General features: G+C 51.2%; 10 protein-coding genes across 10 annotated transcripts; 4 read left to right on the plus strand and 6 right to left on the minus strand.

Moving 5' to 3' along the window:
* Positions 1–797: 797 nt before the first annotated feature.
* N7515_001116 (putative aldo-keto reductase (AKR)) lies at positions 798–1,810 on the plus strand (the record flags this gene model as incomplete). The annotated part of the gene is made up of 2 exons (XM_056661860.1): positions 798–1,058; positions 1,118–1,810. The coding sequence occupies 2 exons, from the start codon at positions 798–800 to the stop codon at positions 1,808–1,810; spliced, it is 954 nt and encodes a 317-aa protein (XP_056527026.1).
* Positions 1,811–2,566: 756 nt separating this feature from the next.
* N7515_001117 (uncharacterized protein) lies at positions 2,567–4,117 on the minus strand (the record flags this gene model as incomplete). The annotated part of the gene is made up of 3 exons (XM_056661861.1): positions 2,567–2,953; positions 3,008–3,199; positions 4,109–4,117. 3 exons carry the CDS (start codon positions 4,115–4,117, stop codon positions 2,567–2,569), a joined length of 588 nt encoding a protein of 195 aa, XP_056527027.1.
* A 1,480-nt stretch (positions 4,118–5,597) lies between these two features.
* On the plus strand, positions 5,598–7,964 carry N7515_001118 (uncharacterized protein; the record flags this gene model as incomplete). The annotated part of the gene is made up of 2 exons (XM_056661862.1): positions 5,598–6,061; positions 6,122–7,964. The coding sequence occupies 2 exons, from the start codon at positions 5,598–5,600 to the stop codon at positions 7,962–7,964; spliced, it is 2,307 nt and encodes a 768-aa protein (XP_056527028.1).
* Positions 7,965–8,510: 546 nt separating this feature from the next.
* Positions 8,511–10,148, minus strand: cwc27 (putative peptidyl-prolyl cis-trans isomerase; the record flags this gene model as incomplete). The annotated part of the gene is made up of 1 exon (XM_056661863.1): positions 8,511–10,148. One exon carries the CDS (start codon positions 10,146–10,148, stop codon positions 8,511–8,513), a length of 1,638 nt encoding a protein of 545 aa, XP_056527029.1.
* Positions 10,149–11,020: 872 nt separating this feature from the next.
* N7515_001120 (Clr5 domain-containing protein) lies at positions 11,021–11,443 on the minus strand (the record flags this gene model as incomplete). Its single annotated transcript, XM_056661864.1, has 1 exon — positions 11,021–11,443. One exon carries the CDS (start codon positions 11,441–11,443, stop codon positions 11,021–11,023), a length of 423 nt encoding a protein of 140 aa, XP_056527030.1.
* Positions 11,444–11,861: 418 nt separating this feature from the next.
* On the minus strand, positions 11,862–13,304 carry N7515_001121 (Histidine phosphatase superfamily clade-2; the record flags this gene model as incomplete). Its single annotated transcript, XM_056661865.1, has 1 exon — positions 11,862–13,304. The coding sequence occupies one exon, from the start codon at positions 13,302–13,304 to the stop codon at positions 11,862–11,864; it is 1,443 nt and encodes a 480-aa protein (XP_056527031.1).
* Positions 13,305–14,021: 717 nt separating this feature from the next.
* Positions 14,022–15,446, minus strand: N7515_001122 (replication factor C subunit 3; the record flags this gene model as incomplete). Its single annotated transcript, XM_056661866.1, has 5 exons — positions 14,022–14,428; positions 14,490–14,876; positions 14,932–15,106; positions 15,165–15,252; positions 15,325–15,446. 5 exons carry the CDS (start codon positions 15,444–15,446, stop codon positions 14,022–14,024), a joined length of 1,179 nt encoding a protein of 392 aa, XP_056527032.1.
* Positions 15,447–15,684: 238 nt separating this feature from the next.
* N7515_001123 (actin-related protein 2/3 complex subunit 3) lies at positions 15,685–16,566 on the plus strand (the record flags this gene model as incomplete). The annotated part of the gene is made up of 6 exons (XM_056661867.1): positions 15,685–15,690; positions 15,745–15,790; positions 15,882–16,153; positions 16,217–16,329; positions 16,390–16,468; positions 16,519–16,566. 6 exons carry the CDS (start codon positions 15,685–15,687, stop codon positions 16,564–16,566), a joined length of 564 nt encoding a protein of 187 aa, XP_056527033.1.
* A 274-nt stretch (positions 16,567–16,840) lies between these two features.
* trm6 (tRNA 1-methyladenosine methyltransferase subunit GCD10) lies at positions 16,841–18,562 on the minus strand (the record flags this gene model as incomplete). The annotated part of the gene is made up of 2 exons (XM_056661868.1): positions 16,841–18,419; positions 18,477–18,562. 2 exons carry the CDS (start codon positions 18,560–18,562, stop codon positions 16,841–16,843), a joined length of 1,665 nt encoding a protein of 554 aa, XP_056527034.1.
* A 732-nt stretch (positions 18,563–19,294) lies between these two features.
* Positions 19,295–21,947, plus strand: N7515_001125 (MINDY family deubiquitinase; the record flags this gene model as incomplete). The annotated part of the gene is made up of 3 exons (XM_056661869.1): positions 19,295–19,871; positions 19,936–20,879; positions 20,934–21,947. 3 exons carry the CDS (start codon positions 19,295–19,297, stop codon positions 21,945–21,947), a joined length of 2,535 nt encoding a protein of 844 aa, XP_056527035.1.
* Between the last annotated feature and the right edge of the window lie 801 nt (positions 21,948–22,748).

Here is a 22,748-nt window from a genome sequence, read left to right on the forward strand (position 1 = left end):
CGGGACTGTTAGACATGCTTCGACCATTTCTCGGTGACTTTGAATCTCCGAGAATCTCAGTATGTCAATCATGCAAATGTAGGTATGTCCTGTTGTATGCAGGTGGTTCTCCCGCTGTAGCCGAACCCTGCCGATCTGCAGGTATATATAGACTATAGATAGACGAGGCGATGGAAGTAGGTACAGCAACCCCAGATCAGGGACTTGACTTGGCATCCGGGCAGCATTCTACAAAAGGTTTGCTTGTATCTATATCGAGTTTGTGGCGTAGGTAGTAACCTAGGTTATACTACGGTTGGAAGAGCCATTGGACGTTAGAGGGTCGCTGTGGAAGTAATGGAACCTATGCAACGATGTAGGTATCCTCCATATGCCCGACCCAGGTACGATGTATAACATACTTCCTATTAAGCCAGTACAGGCGGGACGATCTCTAGGCTTCAGGATTCTTGGACGATCATAGGTATTGATGCTTGTCGTCTTTGCATAATCCCATTCGCTAGTCTTAATTTAGCGGAAGTGACTCGGTCCTGAGGTAAATAACGACACATCATTCCAATGTTCTTGGAAGAAGTTATGAGCTATTTTTGCCTGTCAATCTGCCAGTAGTTCCTCCATGTAGTCTCAGGTTAGGGCTGGGCTGCTATCGACTTAGTAAGGCCTAGATAACTAAACCCCCCGGATCCCGGGCCGAAACCCCGCAATCAAAACACCACCAACATTCAACCATACGCACTCCTGGCCTGCACTTGGTGACCATTCAATATTAGATTCACTCTTAACTTCTGAGATCAGAGATGACTCGAGCTGTCAGCAAGATGTGGGAAAAGTACAGGCTGCGTCCAACCCAGGGCACTGTCTCAACTACCATCCCGGTCTTCATCTACGGCACAGCCTGGAAGAAAGACCGCAGCGCGGATCTTGTCTACAATGCGATCAAAACTGGATTTAGGGCGGTGGACACAGCGGCACAGCCCCGTCACTACCAAGAGCATCTCGTCGGCGATGGCATCCGCAGAGCGATTGCCGACGGGATTGTCGGCCGAGCAGATTTATACGTGAGTGGACACTTACTGTTTTGATGTAAACAGTCAAATTGCTCGCTAACAAGAGCCAGGTGCAAACAAAATTCAGTCCGGTCTCGGCACAGGATGTGGCCAATATGCCATATGACCCAGCGGCGCCAGTGACAGAACAGGTCCATGCATCTATCAAATCATCATTGCACAATCTTCGCTCAAAAAGCGACCCTAGCTCTGTGGAAGAGGCCTACATTGACACTGTGGTCATCCATTCCCCGCTTCCCACTTTAGCTCAGACTCTGGAGGCCTGGCACGCCCTTGAGACTTACGTTCCCCATCGCATCCGCAATCTGGGTGTCTCCAATTGCACGTTACCTATGCTTCGAGAATTGTGCACTTCGTCCCAGACAACCGTCAAACCATCAGTGGTACAAAACAGGTTCTATGAGGATACCCTGTTCGATATTCCATTGCGCGCATTCTGTCGCCACAACCAAGTCATTTACCAGAGCTTCTGGACGTTAACAGCAAATCCAGATCTTGTGCGCTCTGAACCTGTGCTACAATTGGCTCGCCATGTTGAAATCACACCGGCAGCTGCTTTTTATACTCTGGTCATGGGCTTGGAGAATGTGACGGTGCTGAATGGGACCAAGAATGAGTCGCGCATGAGGGAAGACTTGGCTGCTCCTAAACAGGTGGAAGAATTCACGGTGAGGCAGCCTGAGTTATGGCAACAGATATTGACAGAGTTCCGAGGCTTGATCGGGGAATCTGATTCGGCATAGAGTGTCTGACGTTCTCGCTGCTTCCGCGAGATCATTGATTGTCTAGGGTATGCATATATGCGCATGTACATGAATAGGATTCGGTCTTCACCTAGGATTCATAGTATCAATTTTGCCATAAGGTATCTACTGTAGTTTGCCCTTGTATGCTGCTTCTTGCAGAGGTCAAAGTTCAGGGAGTATGGAGAACTAATCTTCTACTCTTCTAATTTCAGAGGTACCAGCGAAATCATTTCGATTAAGGTCCTACAGTAAGCTAGTTAATAACAATATCAGTGTTTTGGATATTTCTAAACAGACATGGAGTTCTCCTGAGTGGCTGTCTCCATATCGTAATTTTTCTGAGGCATAAGGAAGGAATTCGAAGAAAGGTTTTCAACCGAAATGAGTACACTTTGGGCAACAGGAAGCCTCCCTTGAATGTAGGCAAGTCCTCGTCCGGACCAATTTGAACGTCTTCACTTTTCTGAGGTATTTACCTGGCCTAATCAAAGATGCACCATGAATGCTTCCAATGAAGCGGAAGTCAATTGTTGACGACAACCGCAAGTCTGTCTCTGGTGACATACGCAGTATGAACAGCACTGATCCTGACTCATAGGCGTCAACGATCTGAACGCGGAATTGGCCGGGCAAAGACTCGATAACGTCTTTGAATTCTTGTAGGATCTGCCCAGGCGTCCTAGCGATCGAGAGTTCTACCAGGACGCTTTGCGTGGTTGCTAGCGGGTTTATCAGGCTAAGATTGTGCAGTCCTTACTGGACAGACGCGGAGGAAGTTCCCTTAAAAGGGATTGCGATTGGCTGCTTCCCTCCATGGTAGGTGAGCCGGGCTACCGGGCTCCCACTGGTATTCTGACGGTTAATCTCGGCGACCAGATCTTCAGCCGTGGCAAAGGACTTCTCGTTCGCCTTCAGACTCCAGGCGGCACGGAAGAAACGTCGTGAAAATGACGCCGCGCCGCCAGACCGCCCCCGAGTCGTCTCCTCGGCGCCGCATGCAGAAACTACCTGAGAAGCCCTTTCGGTTATCTCGCGGGTCACTCCCGAGTAACAGCAGTCTAAAATGCTGAGGCAATCGACATTGCTGGCGAGGTAGTTGGGGACGACGAAGAAAGTGTGGACCATGGGCATCTTCGCGATCTAGGCATCCAAATGCCGTGCAAATGGTAGCACGAGCCATAGATAGTAGGCCACGAGCTCACCAATCTCGCGTGGTAGATAGCGGTGAATCACTTTGGTATCGTTGGACGCGTTGAAGCCCTTGTGATACCGTGTGACAAAAGTCACGAGCCCGTCCTCGATGAAAACGTTGCGACAGCCTCCGGTGTCGGTGTTGGAGTGCCGGATGCTCAAGAGCTCCGGTGCGTGAGCTGGCTGGCCATCCACCTGGAAGTCGTCAGTTTCGCCTGACTGTCAATAAAATCTGGCGCGTCACTCACAGCTTGGCCAGCTTCGATGATAGTAGTGCTGGTAGCGGTACTATAGCACTTCAGAAGGATATACGTATCCAACTCGTAGATGGCTTATCTCATCAGGTGCACCAGGATCCCAACATTTCTGTTAAGGTCGATGGTTGGCTCGTGAAGAGAAAGAAACCAAAAGAAGATCGTTCGTTGCCGTACTGCATACAGGGTAACGAGTCTGGGACAGTGGGAAAAGAAAGAGAAAGAGAAAGAGAAAGAGAAGAGCAGGAGGTAAAAAACCAACAAAAACTTTAAACTCTTCCTCGCGTGACTCGCGTCCCTGCTACTTCATTTGTTGCCGTTCCTTCCTGTTTCTACTTCTACTTGTCAAGTGACCCTGTCTGCTTCACTTGCCTGAGCACTTGCCTCAGGCACTCGTTAACCGTCACATTCATTTCTGCAGTGTTTTTTGGTCCGGAAACAAGACCAAGCTTCATCCAATAATAAGAACCTGAGCCCCTACGGACCCGGGAAAGGCTAGACGAATACATTCGATGGTTTCTTCCGAAAGAAAGCCCCGCGGATTGGCACAAATTGGTAGTCCACAGTTTTGGTCAAAAAGCTCGGCTTGACATGAATCTCTCTGCCGGCCGCGTGCGTGCTGACAATGCATTTTGCGTTCTGAGGTGTGATTAGCCAAGACAGGCCAATCCAGAGGGGCACCCTCGATGACTGCAGCATGGGGGCAGTCCCTCAATGAGAGATGTACTGAGCGAACGAGGATCTCTTCGTCCGAGTTCTCTATTTGGGTCATCAGTGACAGCTTGGCCTTAAGACCAGCTGCATCGGGGTAAGCTGCTTAGCTGACCACACGAATTGTCGGAAAGGTCACGGCGGACATTTCAAACGGGCCGCTGGCAGATGTCCGCGCAACTTTGGCGGTGGCAAGTTCCGCAAAGTTGTTGATATATGATCCCGAAACATATGGCGCCGCCAGCAGCTGGCGGCAAACGAGCCAGAGAGATAATGCTTGGCAATGGTAATGAATCTTTCGGGCAACTACGTAGTAGTACACAGTATGAGGCTGAGGCAAGATGTGGGGTGGAATCAGGACAGTACTAACAACTACTACATAGTACACTAAGTACAGTATGGAACAAGGTTCACACTTCACTTCACACCCGCACGAATAGGGACAAAGATCTGCCGACAGAAGTACGAAAAGTGGGACGAAGCAAAGGATAGTACTAGTGGATTGGCTCACAGACCCAGATTGTGGGTCGAGGAGGTTGGACGACAATGGATGTCACAATGGAGTCATGGACATGAGCTTTCTCTTGGGAGTTGGGATGGGATGGGAAGCGAGGTCACGTGCCATGGAGCCCTTCGCGTCGAGATTATGTATATCCACTTCCGGTGCCCTACGGCGGGAGAGTTAGGACGCGAGGTGCCATGTACTCCCGAATCCGATGTAGAGTAGATCGGACTGTACAACGCCTTGAGGATGTCACGGCGACGTCGCAGCGATTCAGTTGCGATGTGTTGTAGACGTTGCTGCGAGGCAGTATGGTAAACATTATCAATCTATTGTCTGATTGAGCTTAATGAACAAGAAAGCCCTGCATTGCATTGGAAATATGTTACATAGCTGCCTAGGTACTGATACCTCAAACATAGGCTAAGTAAGAGGGCGAACTGAGGTACCAATACTTGCAAGCTAGTCCCCCAATGGCCCGCATCACATGGGCAGGGCTATCATGCTGACTCAGTGATTGCCTCCGCAATTTGACGACGCCTGCGACCTCGGGAGTGAACTTGACTGGTCTAGCCTTTAATTTGATTGAATCCCATATCTTTGATAATACTAACTGCTTGAGTCTGCTTCCATTTCCTTTTGCCAGATCTGACTGTTCTGAGGTTCTCAGTTGACAAGTCATATCGTCTTTGGGATCAGCCCATTCACCGCCTAGTGGACGCTTTCTGCTGATCGCTCCCGCCTCTGAATGTTGGACAATTCACGCGCCTCTCGAGCGTCACCTGTCTCGTATCGATCACTGCTGGTCCTTGATCTGCAGCCTGTTGCTGAATACTACGGACTGTTCTCTACTACTGTGCCGCTGTCAATTGATTTCGCGCCGGAATCACTGCCGTCCACCATTTTTTCTCGGTTCTGTGGTCAAAGGTTCTTTGAGTCAAAAAATTAGAAGCGACTTGGATGAAGCACTTCCTACATTCTGAATTTGCATCTGGCTATTTTGTCTCCTAGGCAAACCGCCCACCGGCTAACTCCCTTTCCAACTCAGGGAGTGAAGAACCTTGGGACCCAATCCTACCTCGAACTTGTCGATAAGACTCAACGCCTTTGCACCAGCGTTGTCACAATGAGCTCGCAAGGAGTCACCCGCAAGAGACCTGCGCCGGGAACAGTGCCACCTCCTCAGATGAACCCGGTACCGAATTTTGCGCCCGCCGGGGACCCTGCCTCTCAGCTTTCGAACGATCAATTCCTACAATGGGGCCAGAATCCCCCCGCTAATGCCGTCAACGCCTCCGCCTTCTCCGATGCCTCGTACAAATCCGCCGGTTTTGCGCCAGACGTGTCCGCGCCGGCTGCGACACCATCTAATCAACTGGCCCGCCGACAAGCGAACCAGGTAGTCAGCCGAAACCGTGGCTACGAACATCCTCCCGCTTCATATGTGGAAAATGGGGGAAACAATGGTAGTGGTGAAGGCGGCGCATGGAGCGAATCTCTAGAGGAGCTCTACAGCAGGGCCTTGACCGCGAAGAGAGATGCACAGGCCAAGCGAAAGCAAATCCCGCCATTTGTACAGAAATTAAGCAGGTATGTCACACATATCACGTTGATGTCTTGATGTCAATTTCAGAGGCTAACTTCGAATAGTTTCTTGGATGAATCCAAAAACACAGAATTGATTCGATGGTCTGACGATGGGAATTCCTTTGTTGTTCTGGACGAGGATGAATTTGCGAGAACTTTGATTCCGGAGCTTTTCAAGCACAATAACTACGCCTCATTTGTCCGACAGCTGAATATGTACGGCTTTCACAAAAAGGTCGGGCTATCCGACAATTCCATGCGCGCCAGTGAACGGAAAAATAAGAGCCCCAGTGAATACGCCAACCCTTATTTCAAGCGAGGCCATCCGGACTTGCTCTGGCTCATCCAGAAGCCAAAGAATGCTGGAAGTGGCCATGCGAGCAAACCCAGCAAGGGAAGCACGCGTGTGAAGACAGAGGATGTTGATGATAATGACCTGGATGATTATGCCGAAGAAGGTGCAGCGACTGCTCGGGACACCCGTGCCGCCCGGCCACAGCAGCTATCATTACTCACGGATAGCTCTGTGCCGAAGGATAAACTCTCTGGGGTATATCGCGAACTCCAGGCTATTCGTCAACAACAGTCCATAATCTCAACCACAATCACCAGGCTGCGGAAAGAACACGAGCAGCTTTACGCGCAGGCGGCCAACTTCCAGGAGCAACACACTCGCCATGAAAACTCCATCAACGCCATCCTTACGTTCCTTGCCACTGTATACAACCGCAGCTTGCAGGGCGAGGGTGGACCACAAAATCTGGCGAATTCATTTGCAGGTGCCATCTCGCAGGACCAAGGAAACATTGTGGATGTTGATGATGACTACCTAACCAATGCTCTGGGGCCAATGACTAGCCCCAACACAAGGACGATGAAAAGACAGCCACTACTTTTGAAAGCTCCGCCTGCAGCGGATGGGTATACCCGGGGCCCCACGGTTTCACCATCAGCCAGTGGCTCCTATGACGGACGGTCTCGCAGTACTCGACAACCTAGCGCCACCCAACCCGGCCACGTGGAAGAGGTTTTTGATCACAGTCCGCGGACCAGTGTTTCAAGCCATCGTCCTGGACAGCGGACAGACGAGGCTACTCCTCAGCGTGATATCATGTCTGTAATCCAGAACTCCAACGCACGCAATGGGCTCTCGACCAACTTCACCGAGTTTCCCAATGTGCTGTCTTCCCTCGAAAACCATGGTGGGAATGTTCCTCTTACAGCAAACCAACGCGCCGATATGCTTCGACTTATGGCCCATGAGACCAACTCATCCGAACCCGATGCTGGCGTCCCACCCAATAATGCGCTCATCTCTCCGAGTCCACCTCCGATGCCGCACAACTATTCAGGCAGGTTAGCCAGCACCCGACAAGAAATCGACAACTTAGTCAAAATGCAAGCCGAACAGGATCGTTCCGTGCAGAACTTGACCAGTCTTCTTCAGCCGCTGAGCCCGAATGGTACCATTCCGGGTCTCGACAGTGAAGGAAATGTGCCCCCTCCTCCGCTTGATCTCGACCAAATCTTCAACAATGACTATTTTACCGACATTGGAGATGCGGGCTCTGATGTGAAGAGACATGTTGAGGATCCCCTAAGCCATCTAGGGGCAGACTCGAATGTACAGAATCCTGTGGGAGCCATGCAAGGCGACGATGGGAACAGCAATGACTTATTTGACTTTGACCACATCCCTGCCGAGCCTGATCTCTTTGAAGCCCCTCAGCATGGTCAAGGTGAACCCACCTACAACTATGGGTTTGACGGTGCCGGCTACGATGATCCCGGCCGTGTGATTGAGCAATTGACGGACAGTGAAGCCACTAGTCCCGCAACCACGGACAACCTCGGTGAAGCTGTGGATGACGGTGGCAGTGCGACAAAACGACGTCGCAAGGCATGAGATTATTGATGGTACAAGAATTACAAGGCTATCAGACGGAGGCTGATTCACAAACATGGGTTATGAATATGAGAACAAAGCTTCTCGGCGTTGGATTGGGCGTTGTATCCTGTTGACATAGGGTTATTCACGTGCCTGGAAAAATGTCCAGCTTTTACTTCAGAAAAGCCTATGATGGTTCATGAATGATTCCACTTATTGGATCTTTAATGAGATACCTTTTTGCTTTATTTTACAACTTTACTTGCTTCCCTTTCACAATAGCCTGACATAGTGGGCCAGAGGTATAAGTAGACTTGAAGGGCTTGGAACCACCTATGCTAGTGGAGAGTTACGGTCTTAGTATCAGAGCTGCCAGAACATCTCCTAACTAGGAACGGAGGGATTTGTTCTCGTTTATGTTATAAACGTTTCTAATGTAGACCTATATTGGGAGAGGAGGTGCAGGTGGTTGCCCGACGTCCTATGTCTACCACAGCAACGCAAGCCCGGGATGAAACTCGAGATCTAATATTAGTCGTCAAGAATGGCCATTCATTACATGCTTCAGCGCCCCTTGTCCCACTCCAGATCACCCACTCGCTCCCGTTTACGCTCGCGCTCTCTATCGCGCGCGAACCCCCGTTTCCGTCCAACTACCTCCTTCTCTCGCTCACGTGGATCAATCACCATGAGCGAGTCTGCATCGGCTCCGTGCTCGCGCTTCCAGTTTAGGTCTTTGCCGAGTGTATCCTTTCCAAAGCGCAGTTCGTGCGAGAGCCAGTCTGCGTCTTGTTGGGCGGAATCGTCAGCTTCTGCGGCTGGGTCGTCCCATGCCCGGCAAGATTGGCAGTTTGCAATGAAGTGTAGGTCACAGAGTTGGGCTTCTTCGTCTTCTGCGTCTTCGGCTTGATTTTGGTTATCTTTGTCGTCGTGAGGTTTGGGTTGTGATGTTGCGGGAGTGGGTTCGGGTTTTGCGCCCTCAAGCTTGGCTTTGAAAGCGTTGAAGAGCTGCAATGCTTCCCGCTCGGCTGCGCTGCTGGGTCCTGTGCCGTTACGGCTGGAGCCATTTGCAGATCCGGGAGGTGGTCGTTTTCGCCCGCGAATAGAGGTCTCGGGGATCATGGCTTCGAGGGCGGATTTCTTTCGCTCCGTGTCTTTGGGACCGACGTCGACGTCGCGGCGCATCGATGCCTTCAAGGCGGCAATCTGCGCATTTGTCCGCGACAGTTTCGACTCCCTCGTGGGTTCAGTGTCCGGAGTTGGGGATCGAGGTGACTCAGGGTCAGGCACCGGGAGCTGTGTCTCTGGCTCTGGTGTCCTGGGGCGCTTCTTACGCTCTGTAGACGGGGATCGTGCCGGGGACGGTGACCGTAGCCGCTTGCGCGGCTGTGATGGCCCCCCTGTCTGGGGCTTGGGTTTTGAGGTCTCGGGTTTCTCACCTGGCATATCGACCACCAGGTTGGTGTTGAATTTTGGTTTCGCTGGGCGCATGGGCATTCCTTCATCTCCTTCCTCGTCCCCAAAGCTCAGCAGGGTCTTTGCGCCCTTGGACGCCTTCTTCTTCTTCTTCGGTGCGGCCTTTCCGTCCTTCTCAGCTGTTGAGACAGTCTTCCTGTCTTTCAGCTTACCTTCCAAGGGGCCGAGCTCTCCTACCTCACAGGATGTCACCTTGATCGGATAGACAGGTCGCTCGGTGCCCGCAATGCGCTCCGCATCCGCAATCTTCAAGACGTTATAGATGCTATCCCCTTCCAGCCTTCCAAAGATTGTGCATTGTCCGTTCATCTCGCGCTCCGTATTCGCCAACGTAATGAAAAATTGACTGCCGTAGGTGCCATCCTCGCTCTTGGCCATTCCGACTAAGCCACGGCGGTTGAACCGCAATCGACTGTGTAGCTCATCACGTAAAACCACTCGCTCATTTGGGTCCCGAGCTTCAGGATCGTATTCGAATTCCGGGTATTCATAGATAGACGTCCCACCAGAGCCAGTGCCTGTGGGATCACCGCCCTGGATCACAAAATCAGGGGCGACACGATGAAAGATTGTTCCGGCATAGTAGTTGTCTTTGCAATGCTGAAGGAAGTTCTTGCAGGTGAGAGGAGTTTGATTTGCGAAGAGCGCGATGTGGATAGGGCCAACCGTTGTGTTGAGTGTGGCCGACGCAGTGGGATTCGGCTCACTGGCGTATTGTGAGGACATGGCGGGCAAACGAGCTGCCTGGATATGGCGCGTGCCAAGGAGCAGAACGCAGAGGATTGTAGTGTATTTGGGGAGAAAGACACCCCTCTTACGTTGCGATCTAATAATGAGTTTGTCCGATCAAAAGCTCCCTGCTCCGGTGGACGTCATGGCACGTGACGTCTAGATAAACCGGGTTCAGTGACTGGATCAATGAACTTGGTTACTAGTAGAGAACTATCTCAATGGTGATGGTTATGACACATGAGTCCACTCATATTTATTATTTAAGACTACATGACATATGTTTCGCGGTGCCAAAGTCAGACCTAAGCCACCTATGAGGCTATGACCAGCCAGGGAAAACGGGATTGGATGTTAGGCGATAGCCGTAGACGTTTGTCGCATTTGGGATAGACCGAGAGTAGGAGCTGAGACGTTGCCTTCTGGCACACCCCGATCTGTTTCCAGGGCACCTTGGGGCTTTCAAGGAGAATGAAAGAGTTAGGGATGAGGCAGGGGCGCCCATGCGCGATGGTAGGGAATGTCGGCTAATCGATCTTTGGGTCTTCCCAGCTTCACTCAATGGCTGCTACAAGATCAAGTCTTGCATGAGGGAGCTGAAGGTTACGATTATGGCTTGTCATGGGTGAATCAGGGCTTGGTCAGACCATCGAGAAACCAACCACATCGACTGTGAGAGACCTTGCATGCAAGATAAAGGAAGTCCCAACAGCATCACCGTCTTGGGGGTCGACGAGTATCGGGGCATGAGCTGTCGCAAGTGGATGGCATAGGACGTGGACCGTATTTGTTCCATGGGGGACGATTATTCGACATAATCATCATGAGCAGCGATGTTGCTGCTTGAAGCAAGTCCAAGCAAGTCGAGCTCACACCTGTTGGGTATCTGTCTGGGAGAGCGGAGCCATCATCTGCATTTGTCCCTGTACCTGATGCTGCTCTTGATCCAAAGTCCTGGCATGGAGTCCTAGTTTGAATCGCAGACGACGCAAAGTGCGCTCAGATATACCGTAACCTTCTTGCTGCAGCATATTGAGCATAGCTTTGTCGGTCAGCCTATCTTGCAGATAGAGCATCTTGATTCGCGCATGCAACGCTTCATCGCCTGTTGTCGTCCGATGTCGTTTGCGGATGCCCCACTTGCGGAGGCGAGACTGAATGGTTCGCTCTTTAACTTGGATGTTATGTCGACTCGCAAGGGTGCGGCTGATGGAGTCGCTACTGTTACCGCCGTGATAAAGAATAACGATCTCATCCCGGTAGGGTTCTAAGTTGATTTGGTGGCGGGGCATTCTGAGGTGGAGAAGGGAAGAGAAGGGAGCTGGGTTGTTGACACGCACAAGGCGGTGAATCTGCGGGATGGTCACCTTTGCTCGATAGCCACGGTCCACCTCATACTAGCATCATCTTCGCTGTCCTAGGTGGGCTCCTTTACGATGGTTATCTTCCATGGCGCCTTACATGAATGATGAGGGCCATGAGGCCATTTGCCGTCTTATCGCTACTCGCTAGAAGAACAGGGCATGTAGGTATGGCCGTTGAAAACAAGTAGCTGCTCGCCATTGAGCACCAAATCTCAGATATCCACGTATTTCAATAAGTTCAATACATGTATGTGCTATGTAGATCGTCTCAGGCAAGTCGTAGACCGAGAATCATCAATTCATCATATCCGTAAGTGGGATCTCTGATCTCCCATGATCCCAGATCCTAAGCCTCCTTCTCCACTTCGATATCGGTAGACAAACTTTCAGCACTAGCTTTGGTTCGCTTCGTGATGCGGAATCCACCGAGAAGGAAGAAAATGGTTTGCAAACCAAGGATCACCGCAAGGGTGACCATAGCGCCAATGACGCCCGCCACAGCTAGGGACATTCCCGACCCGCCCGTGCCAGAGGTATCGGCAGAGCCGGGGTTGCTGCTAGTACTGGCAAAACTAGAGCACTTCCCGTCTGTGTTGCCGCACTTCGCGCACCACTCGTCGTCGGAGCCTACAGCAATCTCGTTGGTTCTCGAAGAGAACTCATCCCAGGAAAGAAGCTCGCTTTTCTGGTCGTACAGACGGTATGCGGTGGGCTCAGATGAGCCCGTGATCGTACCATTGTGAAACATAAACCGCACGCTGATGTCGGACTTGTCAGCGGGGAAGTCCGTGCCGGAGGAATTCGTCACCAGCTCGAAGACCATTGAAGAGGCGTAGTCGGGGATTCCGGTGAAGTCGACGGATGCAGCAGGCAGCTGCATCAGGCCGAACAGAGAGAAGAAGGTACCATAGGAGCCGAAACCGACGTTGAGCTTGGATTTGCCTTTGGTAGTGATGGTTTCGCCGAGACCAGCCAGAATCTCACCCGCAAGGACAGCGCCGTCAATAGCACGCACTTCATCGGAGGAGTCGTAGGCCAGATTAAACTCGTGGCTGCCAGCCAGTGCAATCAGCTGGTGGTACACTTCGTCGGTCAAGTCTGACTTGTGTGGGAATTGACTGGTAGAGTTGTGGATTCTGCCAACATTCAAGTAGTCGAAAATGGTGTAGGCATTCTTGAATGTCATATCAGCCGAAGAGAAGGCGCCGTCCAGCATGGGTGACAGCGATTGGTAGAAGCTTTTAGTAGAAGACAGTAGTGCGGTATACATGTCTGACTTGAAGTAGTTATTGCTGCTCACCATCGCCTTCTGGCAGCCACTAGAGCCCTGCAACCAAATCCCGTCCTCGGCGTTCTTGCTTGTAGTAGCGGCTGTCAGCTGGATAAGCTGGTATCCATTCAACGGTGCTTCGACCGAGGTTCCATTGCCCAGGGTTTGGGAAGCCGCTTTCCCTACGGGAGGATAAATGCCTTGCAGGAAGCCAGTGGCTGAGTTCTGCAACACGGCATCTGAGGGAGCAGAGGCACTGATCTGCTTTGGGTTGACGACATCGGCGCTGATCCCCTCGATCTGCTTAGAAGACTCCGACGAGATGTATCGCTTATTATAGAATGATCCGACATCAAAGACCTCCCGGTAGCCCAGGTCGGTCAGTTGAGTGTTACCGAACACCTTGGGGGTACGATCACCATGACGAGCGAAGATATAAGCACCCAAAACACGTTCGGCATCAACCACGGGGGACAAAGTGGCAGCCAACAAGAGGCTGGACTGAATTGAGTATCGCATAATGTGCCAAATAGACAGCAAATTGAATAAGAATCAGAGGCGGGGTACAAGCTTCCTTATCAATTCAATGTCAATGTCAATGTCAATGTCATGGATGTCACTAAGCGGGCCAGACCCGTCGACTCTGCCCCTCTTCTAGACTCCCTGGAGAACCCGACGGAGAACCCTAAGGCTGGACAGGCAAGGTTAGACTGATACTATTGGTTTAGTGCAAGATTACTGAGAGTTTATTGAATAAATCTGATAACTCATTTGGCCCCGAGGAGATCCAAAGAGAGAATTAATTAGCTAATTGAAACCCTCGTTCGGAGGTTTGCGATAGCGGAGAAGAGAAAGTGGAGTCGAGATGGGAGAGTTTGAGGGTTTCAAGGTTACACAAGTACGGAGACGGCCGTGTGGTGAGTGCAATTGCTTTGTTTTGGTTATTTTCACATTCGAGTAAATACAGAAGGCGCAACGGGCACACTTTCAGAGGATGCTAGAGGTCTTTCCAAGGTTATCGTAGACATACCAAGGCTTAAGCCCAGGCTGTACCTTCTAGTTACCGCAGAACTTATCTCACTTACATGCATGATGATGCATAGGTCCCCTCTAGAAATGAATCTTGTTCCTTGTCACTCCTGACGCCCTAAGCATATGCTAGCCAAACTGAACGTTTATATCGTAACATGAAGAAGAACCCAAAAGACAGAAGATGAGAACCAAGTCGCTTTTGCCCTATGCCATTGCAACACCCTTGTCGCCCATTAACTCACAACCATTCCGCAGCACACCAACAAGTCCTCCTGTTTGAACGGCCTCGGAACCACCTCCAGCAAGTCGCCATTCGATCTCCGCTAGCCCTTCGAGCCACGTGATACGCGTTTGGGCCGGTACTTCGAGCTGTTGGAGTTGATCTGCGAGTGCGGAGAGGATGTCGGCCAAGGCTAGACCCTTGGTGGATTTGAGGGTTTGCACTGTGTTTAGACAGGAGGTAACGTCGCTGGTGGAGATGATAGTCATCATGATTTCTTGGATATCTGATGGGTGCGGGGCAGCAATGCAGTCGTAGATTGTCGCATTGGTGACCGTCTCGGGCTCGCCACGGGGGGCTTTGGGAGCATCTCGCATTGGCAATGGAATACCTAAAGAATGGCATAAGTCAATGGGGTGGAATGTGAGTCAATGAGATAGCATCGAACATACTGCTGGCGAAGCATGCCTGTAGCACGTTCAGGGCTCGTCGCATATCACCCTTGCTCAGGGTCACTAGACTATCGACCGCTTCGGGTTGTATCCGGACACCCTCCTTCTCAATCACATGGTCAACCAAAGACCGGATATCAGCCTCCTTGAGCGGGCTGAATCGGAACCGAGTACACCGGGACAAGAGAGCTGGGGACAGCTTATGTGTGTAATTGGCAATGACGCAGAATCGGGTGTTGGCCGTGTAGCGTTCCATGATACGGCGGAGGGCCATCTGTGCAGTGGCAGTCATAGCATCGGCTTCGTCAAGAATGATAAGTTTGAATTGTGCCAGCGAGGAGGAGCCGGCGGCGGCCTGGGGGGCCATGTTGAAGATCTGTTTTGTGCCTATGGGTGTTCCAGGTAAGCTTGTGTTTCAACTGGAGACTGCTGGGCCACGAACTTGCAAAGGTCTTGATTTGCTCTCGGACAACATCAATACCACGATCATCACTTGCATTCAGCTCCAACACCATCTGTCGCATGTTCTTAGTGCCATAAATCCGTCGTGCAAGAGCTAGAACGGTGGAGGTTTTTCCGGTTCCTGGGGGCCCGTAGAGGAGGAGATGGGGCAGTCGCTATATCAAAGCGTTAGTTGGTGATCATTATACATCCATTGACAGAGGCATTGAGTACATTTGTCTCCACGAAACGGTTGATAGTCGCGAGAATGTCTTGATGGCCGGACACATCGTCCAGGCTGTTTGGTCGGTATTTCTCAACCCTGATAAGGATGTTAGAGCGCGCGAAAAAGAGAGAGGCAAGATAGCGTGCAGAATACGATAGCTCAACTCACCATGGCAGGTTATCTTCAGCTTCAACTGGCAGATCAGCCACGATTCTTTTTTTCCCACTGGCATTGTCGCCGAACTGCACCTCCCTGGGCACATCCACGTCCATTTCGTCGTGATCCGACATGATTGAAGTCCGAGATAGAGCTCAATAATAAATAGCCGTAATAGTGAAAGGCACGAGAAACACCAGATCGGTTAAGTGGTTGACGCGTGTTCAAGGCGCGTAAAGAGGCTCGGGGCGGAAAATCATGGAGCTTGGGGACTCCACAGATGACATCCTCACTGCCTAACCTCCACGGGTCAACGTGTCTCTCACTCTGATTGCTCTCTCTACAACTTGATTTCTTGTCAACGCAGTCAAAATGCCTGTACGTTCTGAATACCACTATATGTGCCCGGAATTCCCTTATTGATCAATGCAGGCATACCACTCCATCTTCCTGGAGGACCGCGATGTCCCAGTTATAGGTACGACACCCTCAAGGCCAGCGCAGTAATTCATTTGCTATTCAGCAACATCGCGAACATTGAATTGACCGATGGGAGCTCTTTTTATTAGGAAACTTCCCTATTCTTCCCCTTCGAACCCGTACTCGTGGCCCTGCATACACATTGCCCCCGCTTCCCAACACCGATGACCTCGATGTGTCGCCAGAAAGTGAATCATACGACTGCGTCGATGAAATCCTGTCGCTCTTTCGTGCCAACGTCTTGTTTCGCAATTTCGAGATCAACGGCCCCGCGGACCGCATGCTCATTTATGGAACCCTGTTTATTAGCGAGTGTCTCGGGAAGGTCAAGCCAACGATGAATGCCCGCGATGCGGAAAAGGTGGGTTATTCTGCATTCTATGAAGAACGGTCTTGAAGAATAATCGCTAATTGAATATCATAGGCCCTGACCAATGCCGCACTCGACAGCTTTGCTATTCCTGGTGATGTCTCGTTCCCGCTCAACCAAGCCTTTGAGCCTCCGCGTGACCGCCAGGATGCCGAGACTCTTCGCCAGTGAGATATCCTATTAGAAAGGCCCCAGGGAAATCCGAGCTGACCAGTTTCCTTTCGTAGGTTCATCTCTCAGGTGCGACAGGAGATTGCCATGCGCCTACACGCTAGATTATACCCCGGTGGAATTGGCCCGTCCAAGGTAAGCTGGACACTGACATCCTTTTGCTTCAGAATGCTGACTATGATTAGTTCTGGCTCAGCTTCACTAAGAGGAAGTTCATGGGAAAGAGCCTCTAGATGACAAGCGTTGTTGTATATTGTTTGATGAAATTCAGCGCATGAATGAACTTGATACTTCGATTCAAAATCACCCTGCTTTCCGTAGCGATCCAAAAGCTTTGGAAAGATCTGCATATCTGGTGTGGATGTCGTTCCCGGATGAGACCTTAATTGACGTTCCGTATCTCTCAATAAGGGCCGACTGAAGGACAACGAAGGATCATAAGTTGTTATACTTGTACATTGAGATGCTATTGGGTCTATTTTAGAGGGCATCCGGGCGTTCATGAAACTAAGACGTCATTGCCACATCCTGGTCACTGATGGGGGTGGAAGTCGTTTCCATCTTTCGTCGTTTGTTGCGAATGTTGCCAGCCGCCTGGATATTCTGCGCCGTGGGGAAAACCCGAACGCCATGGAAGAGATATCCCTCAGCGCCACCGCGTCCCGTCATGAGGGGATGGGTTCGACCAGGCAGCACTTGCCAAGGGCGCACCCGCGACGTTTGCAGGGTGGGTGGCAGAAGAATAGTCGGATCAACCACAAACTTGTCGTGGAGTGAAGACAAATCAGGAGCCACTCCCTCGGGAGTTTGTGACTCGATTTCTCGCTTTTTGTTGATAAATGCGGTTCTGCGAGCAGTGGAATACATGTCCATCAATTCCACCAAAGACTCGACTGTCGGTGAATACACCACAACAGGGGCAGATCCCGCGAGGAGCGGGACCATCGTCCTCAAGACACTTGCCGGCTCTAGCAAGGTAGAGACGATCAAGCCGTCAAAGCCACCTGCCCGGGCCTCATCCACAACCGATTTGACTCGCTCCCAGCGATTGCGCTTGTGGTAGTAGGCCGTACGTTTGCTTTGTTTGAGCTCAGCCAATTCCTCTGCCGTGATTATAGGTGGTTCGTTGGCATAGAGGGGATCGGCAGTGGGATCAGCTAGCTGCATCCAGGAAACTGTTTTGAGATGGGTGTGGAGTGGATGGGATTCATCGGGGTTGTTGGTGTCGTATCCAAAGTATTTTAAGAGTGACAAGTTCGGTTGTGAGTATGCATGGATAACGGTGATGGTGTTGGTGATGGCGGACATAGGCTGGGTGCGTTTGCGGCGGGGCTTGGGAGGGCCACTGGCATCTTGAGAATCGGGATTGGCTGGAGGATCTTGCTCTTCTGTTGGGGTTTTCAGGTCTTCCTCGGCATCGTGGGGATATAGAATTCCCATGCGCTCCGCCATGGCAGCAACAACAAGTCCGCCAGTCTCATCGACAATGACATAGCGTCCATGGGGCTTCACATCTGGGTCCACATCAAGGGTTCCGCTGTGATGTACATTTCCCCAACACCCAATGAGACCGATATGCTCGTCCCGCAGCTCCATTGCCTTTTGCGCATCGCGTTCTTCAATCAAATAATTGGCGAGTAAGCCGACATCCAGCGGGAGGACAGTAAACCGTCTGAGATACTTCTTGCGTTTCCGCAAGGTGTATTTTGCGAGGGAAAATGCGGTTTTTTGGTCGATTGCGCTGTGCGACTCCAAAAGCTTTGCGACAATATCTCTCCCTGCGCCACCGGCCTCTCTTTTCAGTTCTTCGATTTCCTCCAATGTCAATTTCTGGGAAGAGTTTTCGTCAACAATTTGCCGATTCGTCCGCATTGGTACCCCATTTTCCCCAGTCTCTAAGTCCTCGGCTTCCCCATCTCCCTCTCCTTCCGCGAGAAGGGTCTCCGCATGCAGCTCGGTGGCCGACACGACCCGTAGTTGATGGCCATCCTCGTCCCGTTCATCGGCGATCTCAAAGGTGAGATAAAATGGCCGCCCAATAATCTGGTTGGCGGCGAATTGACCAAATCGGCCCAAGTTGACGACTCTAATCCGATGTTAATTCTTGCGATAATCCTTCCCCACATACACAGAAAGTACTCACGTATCTGGGATGATCTGGATAAGTCGTAACTGATCCGACTGTAGCCGGAGAGCCACGAACTGGCCCGGTCGAATATAGGAGTGCATGTTGACGATGTAGCAACAGCGCCTCGAGCTCTTTCCACAAAAATGTTCTGGAGACTTTTATGGCCGATAAAGCAGTAGCCAATCAGAAGAAGGGGATACTCACAGCCGGGTGGATAGACGGGCCGAGGTTTGATGCCTTCAATTCCTGGCATCCACTGGTGGGACTGCCTACTCCATCATCGTCTCCAATGATCGCACATCATACCGTAACATTACAATGCTTGGCTAATGTTGTCAACAATTCACGCCCACAGCTGAAACATCTTGCGGTAATACACTTACTGGAGAGCTTTCCCCAGGTCAAACATCGTGGGTCGGCGAAATCTAGGTGCCTGCAAGAGCCTCTGATACACTCTGCTGCCTAACTTATCATCATCCCCCTCCATCATTGTTTTGGGTGTATCTCATTGCCCTCAATATTGAGCATGTTTCTTATGAGCTTACAGTAAGACTGAGCTATTGTTCATTATCGTTTACGTGTCCGGGCACCTCAGCCCCTGCAGCCCCAGCACAAGGCGCAAGGCGCAAGGCGTTCATCTTATCCTGATGACCCATTGCTATCATGAACTTTTGAACCTTCATTCTGAATGCACTTTCGCATCATACAAGACTGGAGTTTAGTGCTGTGTGCTTGATCGACGTCGAGCCATCCAATAATAGCATTTCCATCCTCAGACTACACCCGAGCTCACATCCTCACCCCTCCACCTCCCGAGGTCAACCGACGTCTTGATGGGTCTGCGCAAACAGCCCCCACCCCGTCTGCAGAACATTAGAAAGTCGAATGCTCGATCGGACGCACGTTCACCGGAATCACCTACCTCGGCAAACACCCACCGTTCAACTCGCCTCGACCGGTTCCCATCTGACGACTCTATCTATTCTCCCGACCTCAACACTTCACCTGCATTCGACCTGATGCCTCTTGAGGAGGCACAACGGTCACCAGTGGGATCGCCCACCTGTCACCCGCCGAACCTATGGCCTGACAGCCCTGGAAAGTCAGGTCACGATCACTACAGTCAGCTTAGTCAATATCACGGGGCATACCATCCGAAAGTTGAGAACAACAATGCGCACTGCATGCCGCAGTCATTGATGGCAGGTCAATATTCTGGAGAAGCCGAGAACGTGTGGCGGCCAGCTTCCGGTGCTGGTGATGCATCCACTGGGGAACTGCCGGTACAGTTACAGTCGAATAACCCATTCTTGAAGCCCAGGCCGACAGACCATACTCAGGGAGTACTCGATCGTAACGAATGGGGGCGCGACTCACATGCGACGTTGGACAGTGATCCATTGAGCCAAAGTATGATACTATCCGCGGATGAAATTATTTCCAAATGATATCTGTTGAAACTGACAACTGACAGCCGAGGGGTATATTCCAATGACCGCACGGTTATCTCTTTTAGACCAATCGGAGGAAAACTCACCTTGGGACGAGCCTTCTCGTCCTGCTCCTCAATCTGAGCAACGCCCCGGCCACCACCTTGAGGATAACTCGCCGTGGGAGTCTCAGCAGTCTATCAAGGTCTCAGCTCCCCAAGATATCTGCTCACAGGAACCACAGTTAAATCCAGACGTACCGGGGGTTACTTTCCAGCTATCTGACCGAGCTAGTGGGGAGCACTACGTCCACTCACAACATCCGTATTCATCAAATACAGGTAGACTCGAACCAGGTACCGGAATCAATACCCCATCCGTTACTCTCTCTACTGCAACATCCGCCACATCCCATGAGCTGATAGACCTGGGCGTGCCCGGAACTTCCGGCAAGTTGGGGGTTGATACCGGATCCCATGCTGCGTCTTCAGTGTACTCCGAACCAGCCGCGAATGGTGCACCGCCAGTGCCAGATAGGACAAAGTTTGCGTCTTCCGAGTTAGGGCCGTTGGATACAGCAGAAAATCAACGGCCAAAGCCCCAGCCAAGCCCTGTTTTATCTGCTGCCGAAGCTGCACGGCAAAAGGAACAAAGATCAGAAACGTATACTATTCGGCACGTCCGATGGACCGATCAGAGCGGTCGGCTGTTGGAGTCTCCGGTTCTGGTACAGAATCAGAATGGACCCTGCCCGCTGCTGGCTCTCATCAATGCATTGGTGCTGCGAGCGAACCCCGAGGCCCAGCCACCGATTGTCCGAGCTCTGTCAACCCGCGAACAAATTTCTCTGGGACTGTTGATCGAAGCTATGTTCGAGGAACTGACAACCTGTCTGGGCCCTGATCAGGAGTTTCCCGACATCGAGGCTCTCACTCAATTCCTCACTATGCTGCACACTGGCATGAATGTCAACCCGCGTTTAACAATGGTAAGTAGATGCGATGCCTATATCAAAACTCTCCATATATTAATCCAGCGACAGGATTCCACCGAAGGGGTTGGCACCTTCCTTGAGACAAATGATCTGCGGCTGTACAGCACGTTCGGCATACCCTTGATCCATGCCTGGCTAGCCTCGTGGTCTAGTCCCACGCACGCAGCAATGTCACGAATCGCCCAATATTATGACGATATACAAATGCTGCCGTTTCGTAAACAAGAGTTTGAAGACCGGATCACTCGAGGCGAGGCTCTTACGCCCGAAGAAGAGAGTACCATGGAGGATATCCAAACTATCCAACAATTTGTGGAGATTGAGAATGCGACTCAATTGAGCCCATTTGGCCTGACACAGTTATCCAGTAAACTTGCGCCCGGCTCTGTGTCAATCCTCTTCCGCAACGATCATTTTTCGACTCTATACAAACATCCACAATCCCACCAACTTTACACCTTGGTTACCGACGCTGGTTATGCGGGACATGCTGAAGTTGTGTGGGAATCTCTGGTCGATGTGACAGGGTTCAACACGGAATATTACTCGGGTGATTTCCGTCCCGTGGGCGCTGGACCGTCGGAAAATTCTGGTCCCGCGGGGCCTCGAACCTCCAGTGCACCAGCCGCTCAACCTGTCAATGAAGCCCCAGGGACACCTGAACCTAGTCAAGAACAGAGCGATGCAGACTATGCATACGCGCTCTCGCTCCAATTCCAAGAGGAGGAACAACGTGCAAGTGCTAGAGAGGGGCAGGAGCGTGGTCCTCGCGTACCCGCTCGAACTTCGAGCGCGGCTAATGTGATGGGTTCTCAATCTGAACCTCGGCCACATCATGCATCTGACCACGATGACCCAAACGCACCTCCTCCGCCGTACGAACAAGCTGCCGGTGGGCCGCGATATTCACCCCCTGACCGACGATCATACGGAGGCCAGGGGAATCAGTATCCTGGAAACCGCAACCCCCATGGACCATATTCCCACCGACCACGTCCTTCTCTACCCACGGGGGCTGATCGAATGACCAGAGACCGTAGCAAGGATTGCATAGTGATGTGAAGACCGTATTGCCCGGAAATACTGTCGGAAGCATGCATGGTCTCTTTCCTTTTACGATAATGCACCTACGATGCAATGAATATAACGACATGATACGCCTACATACACAGTAGAGAAGGGCCAATCGTTCACTTGACCCTTAAGATTCTCGTAGAGATGACACATGCTGCAAGCAGGATACCTACTAGTTTTGCTCGGAACACCTAAATTCTGTTAGTTTACCTCATTCTCCACGGGATTGATGCAGAACAACACGGACCTTCTCCGTGTCTTCTACAGGAGCGGGGATGACAAGGGTAATGTTCAAGATGGTCTCTCTATTTTCAGGCTTGTCCTAATGTATTTCTCCAATTGCCCTCACCTGGCGCTCCTGACTCCAAGTTGGTAGTCAGCCTAGCATAACTTCCCACGCGCTCGACCGTCATTTTGTGTATTTGGGCTCCACTAACTAGCGAACCTAAGCAAGTAACTAAGCACTAAGCAGCGTACATTCAAATCACGCTAATCCAGGAATGGACTAGCTCCCGCTGTCAGGGTTACGATGATCGGGCACGCTAAACTCTTTTGCGTAATTCACCGTCCCCGGATTAACTACGAAGTATGCAGGACTCCGTACTCCGTACATACGTTGCAGACAGCTCGCCTCTGAGAATAGCCAAGCAATTTGCCCAACTACCCTGCCAAGGCTGCCAGTTTGAATAATCGCAAACTGCCAAACTGGCTGTGTTCTTCAATTTGTCTGCAGATACCCCTCATACGGAAAAAATGAGAAGGACCAAGACCGGCGCCACATATTGGGCC

The sequence above is a fragment of the Penicillium bovifimosum genome (genome assembly GCF_028826915.1).
Source record: "Penicillium bovifimosum strain IBT 22155 chromosome Unknown utg000001l_segment0_segment0, whole genome shotgun sequence".
Lineage (NCBI taxonomy): Eukaryota > Fungi > Ascomycota > Eurotiomycetes > Eurotiales > Aspergillaceae > Penicillium > Penicillium bovifimosum.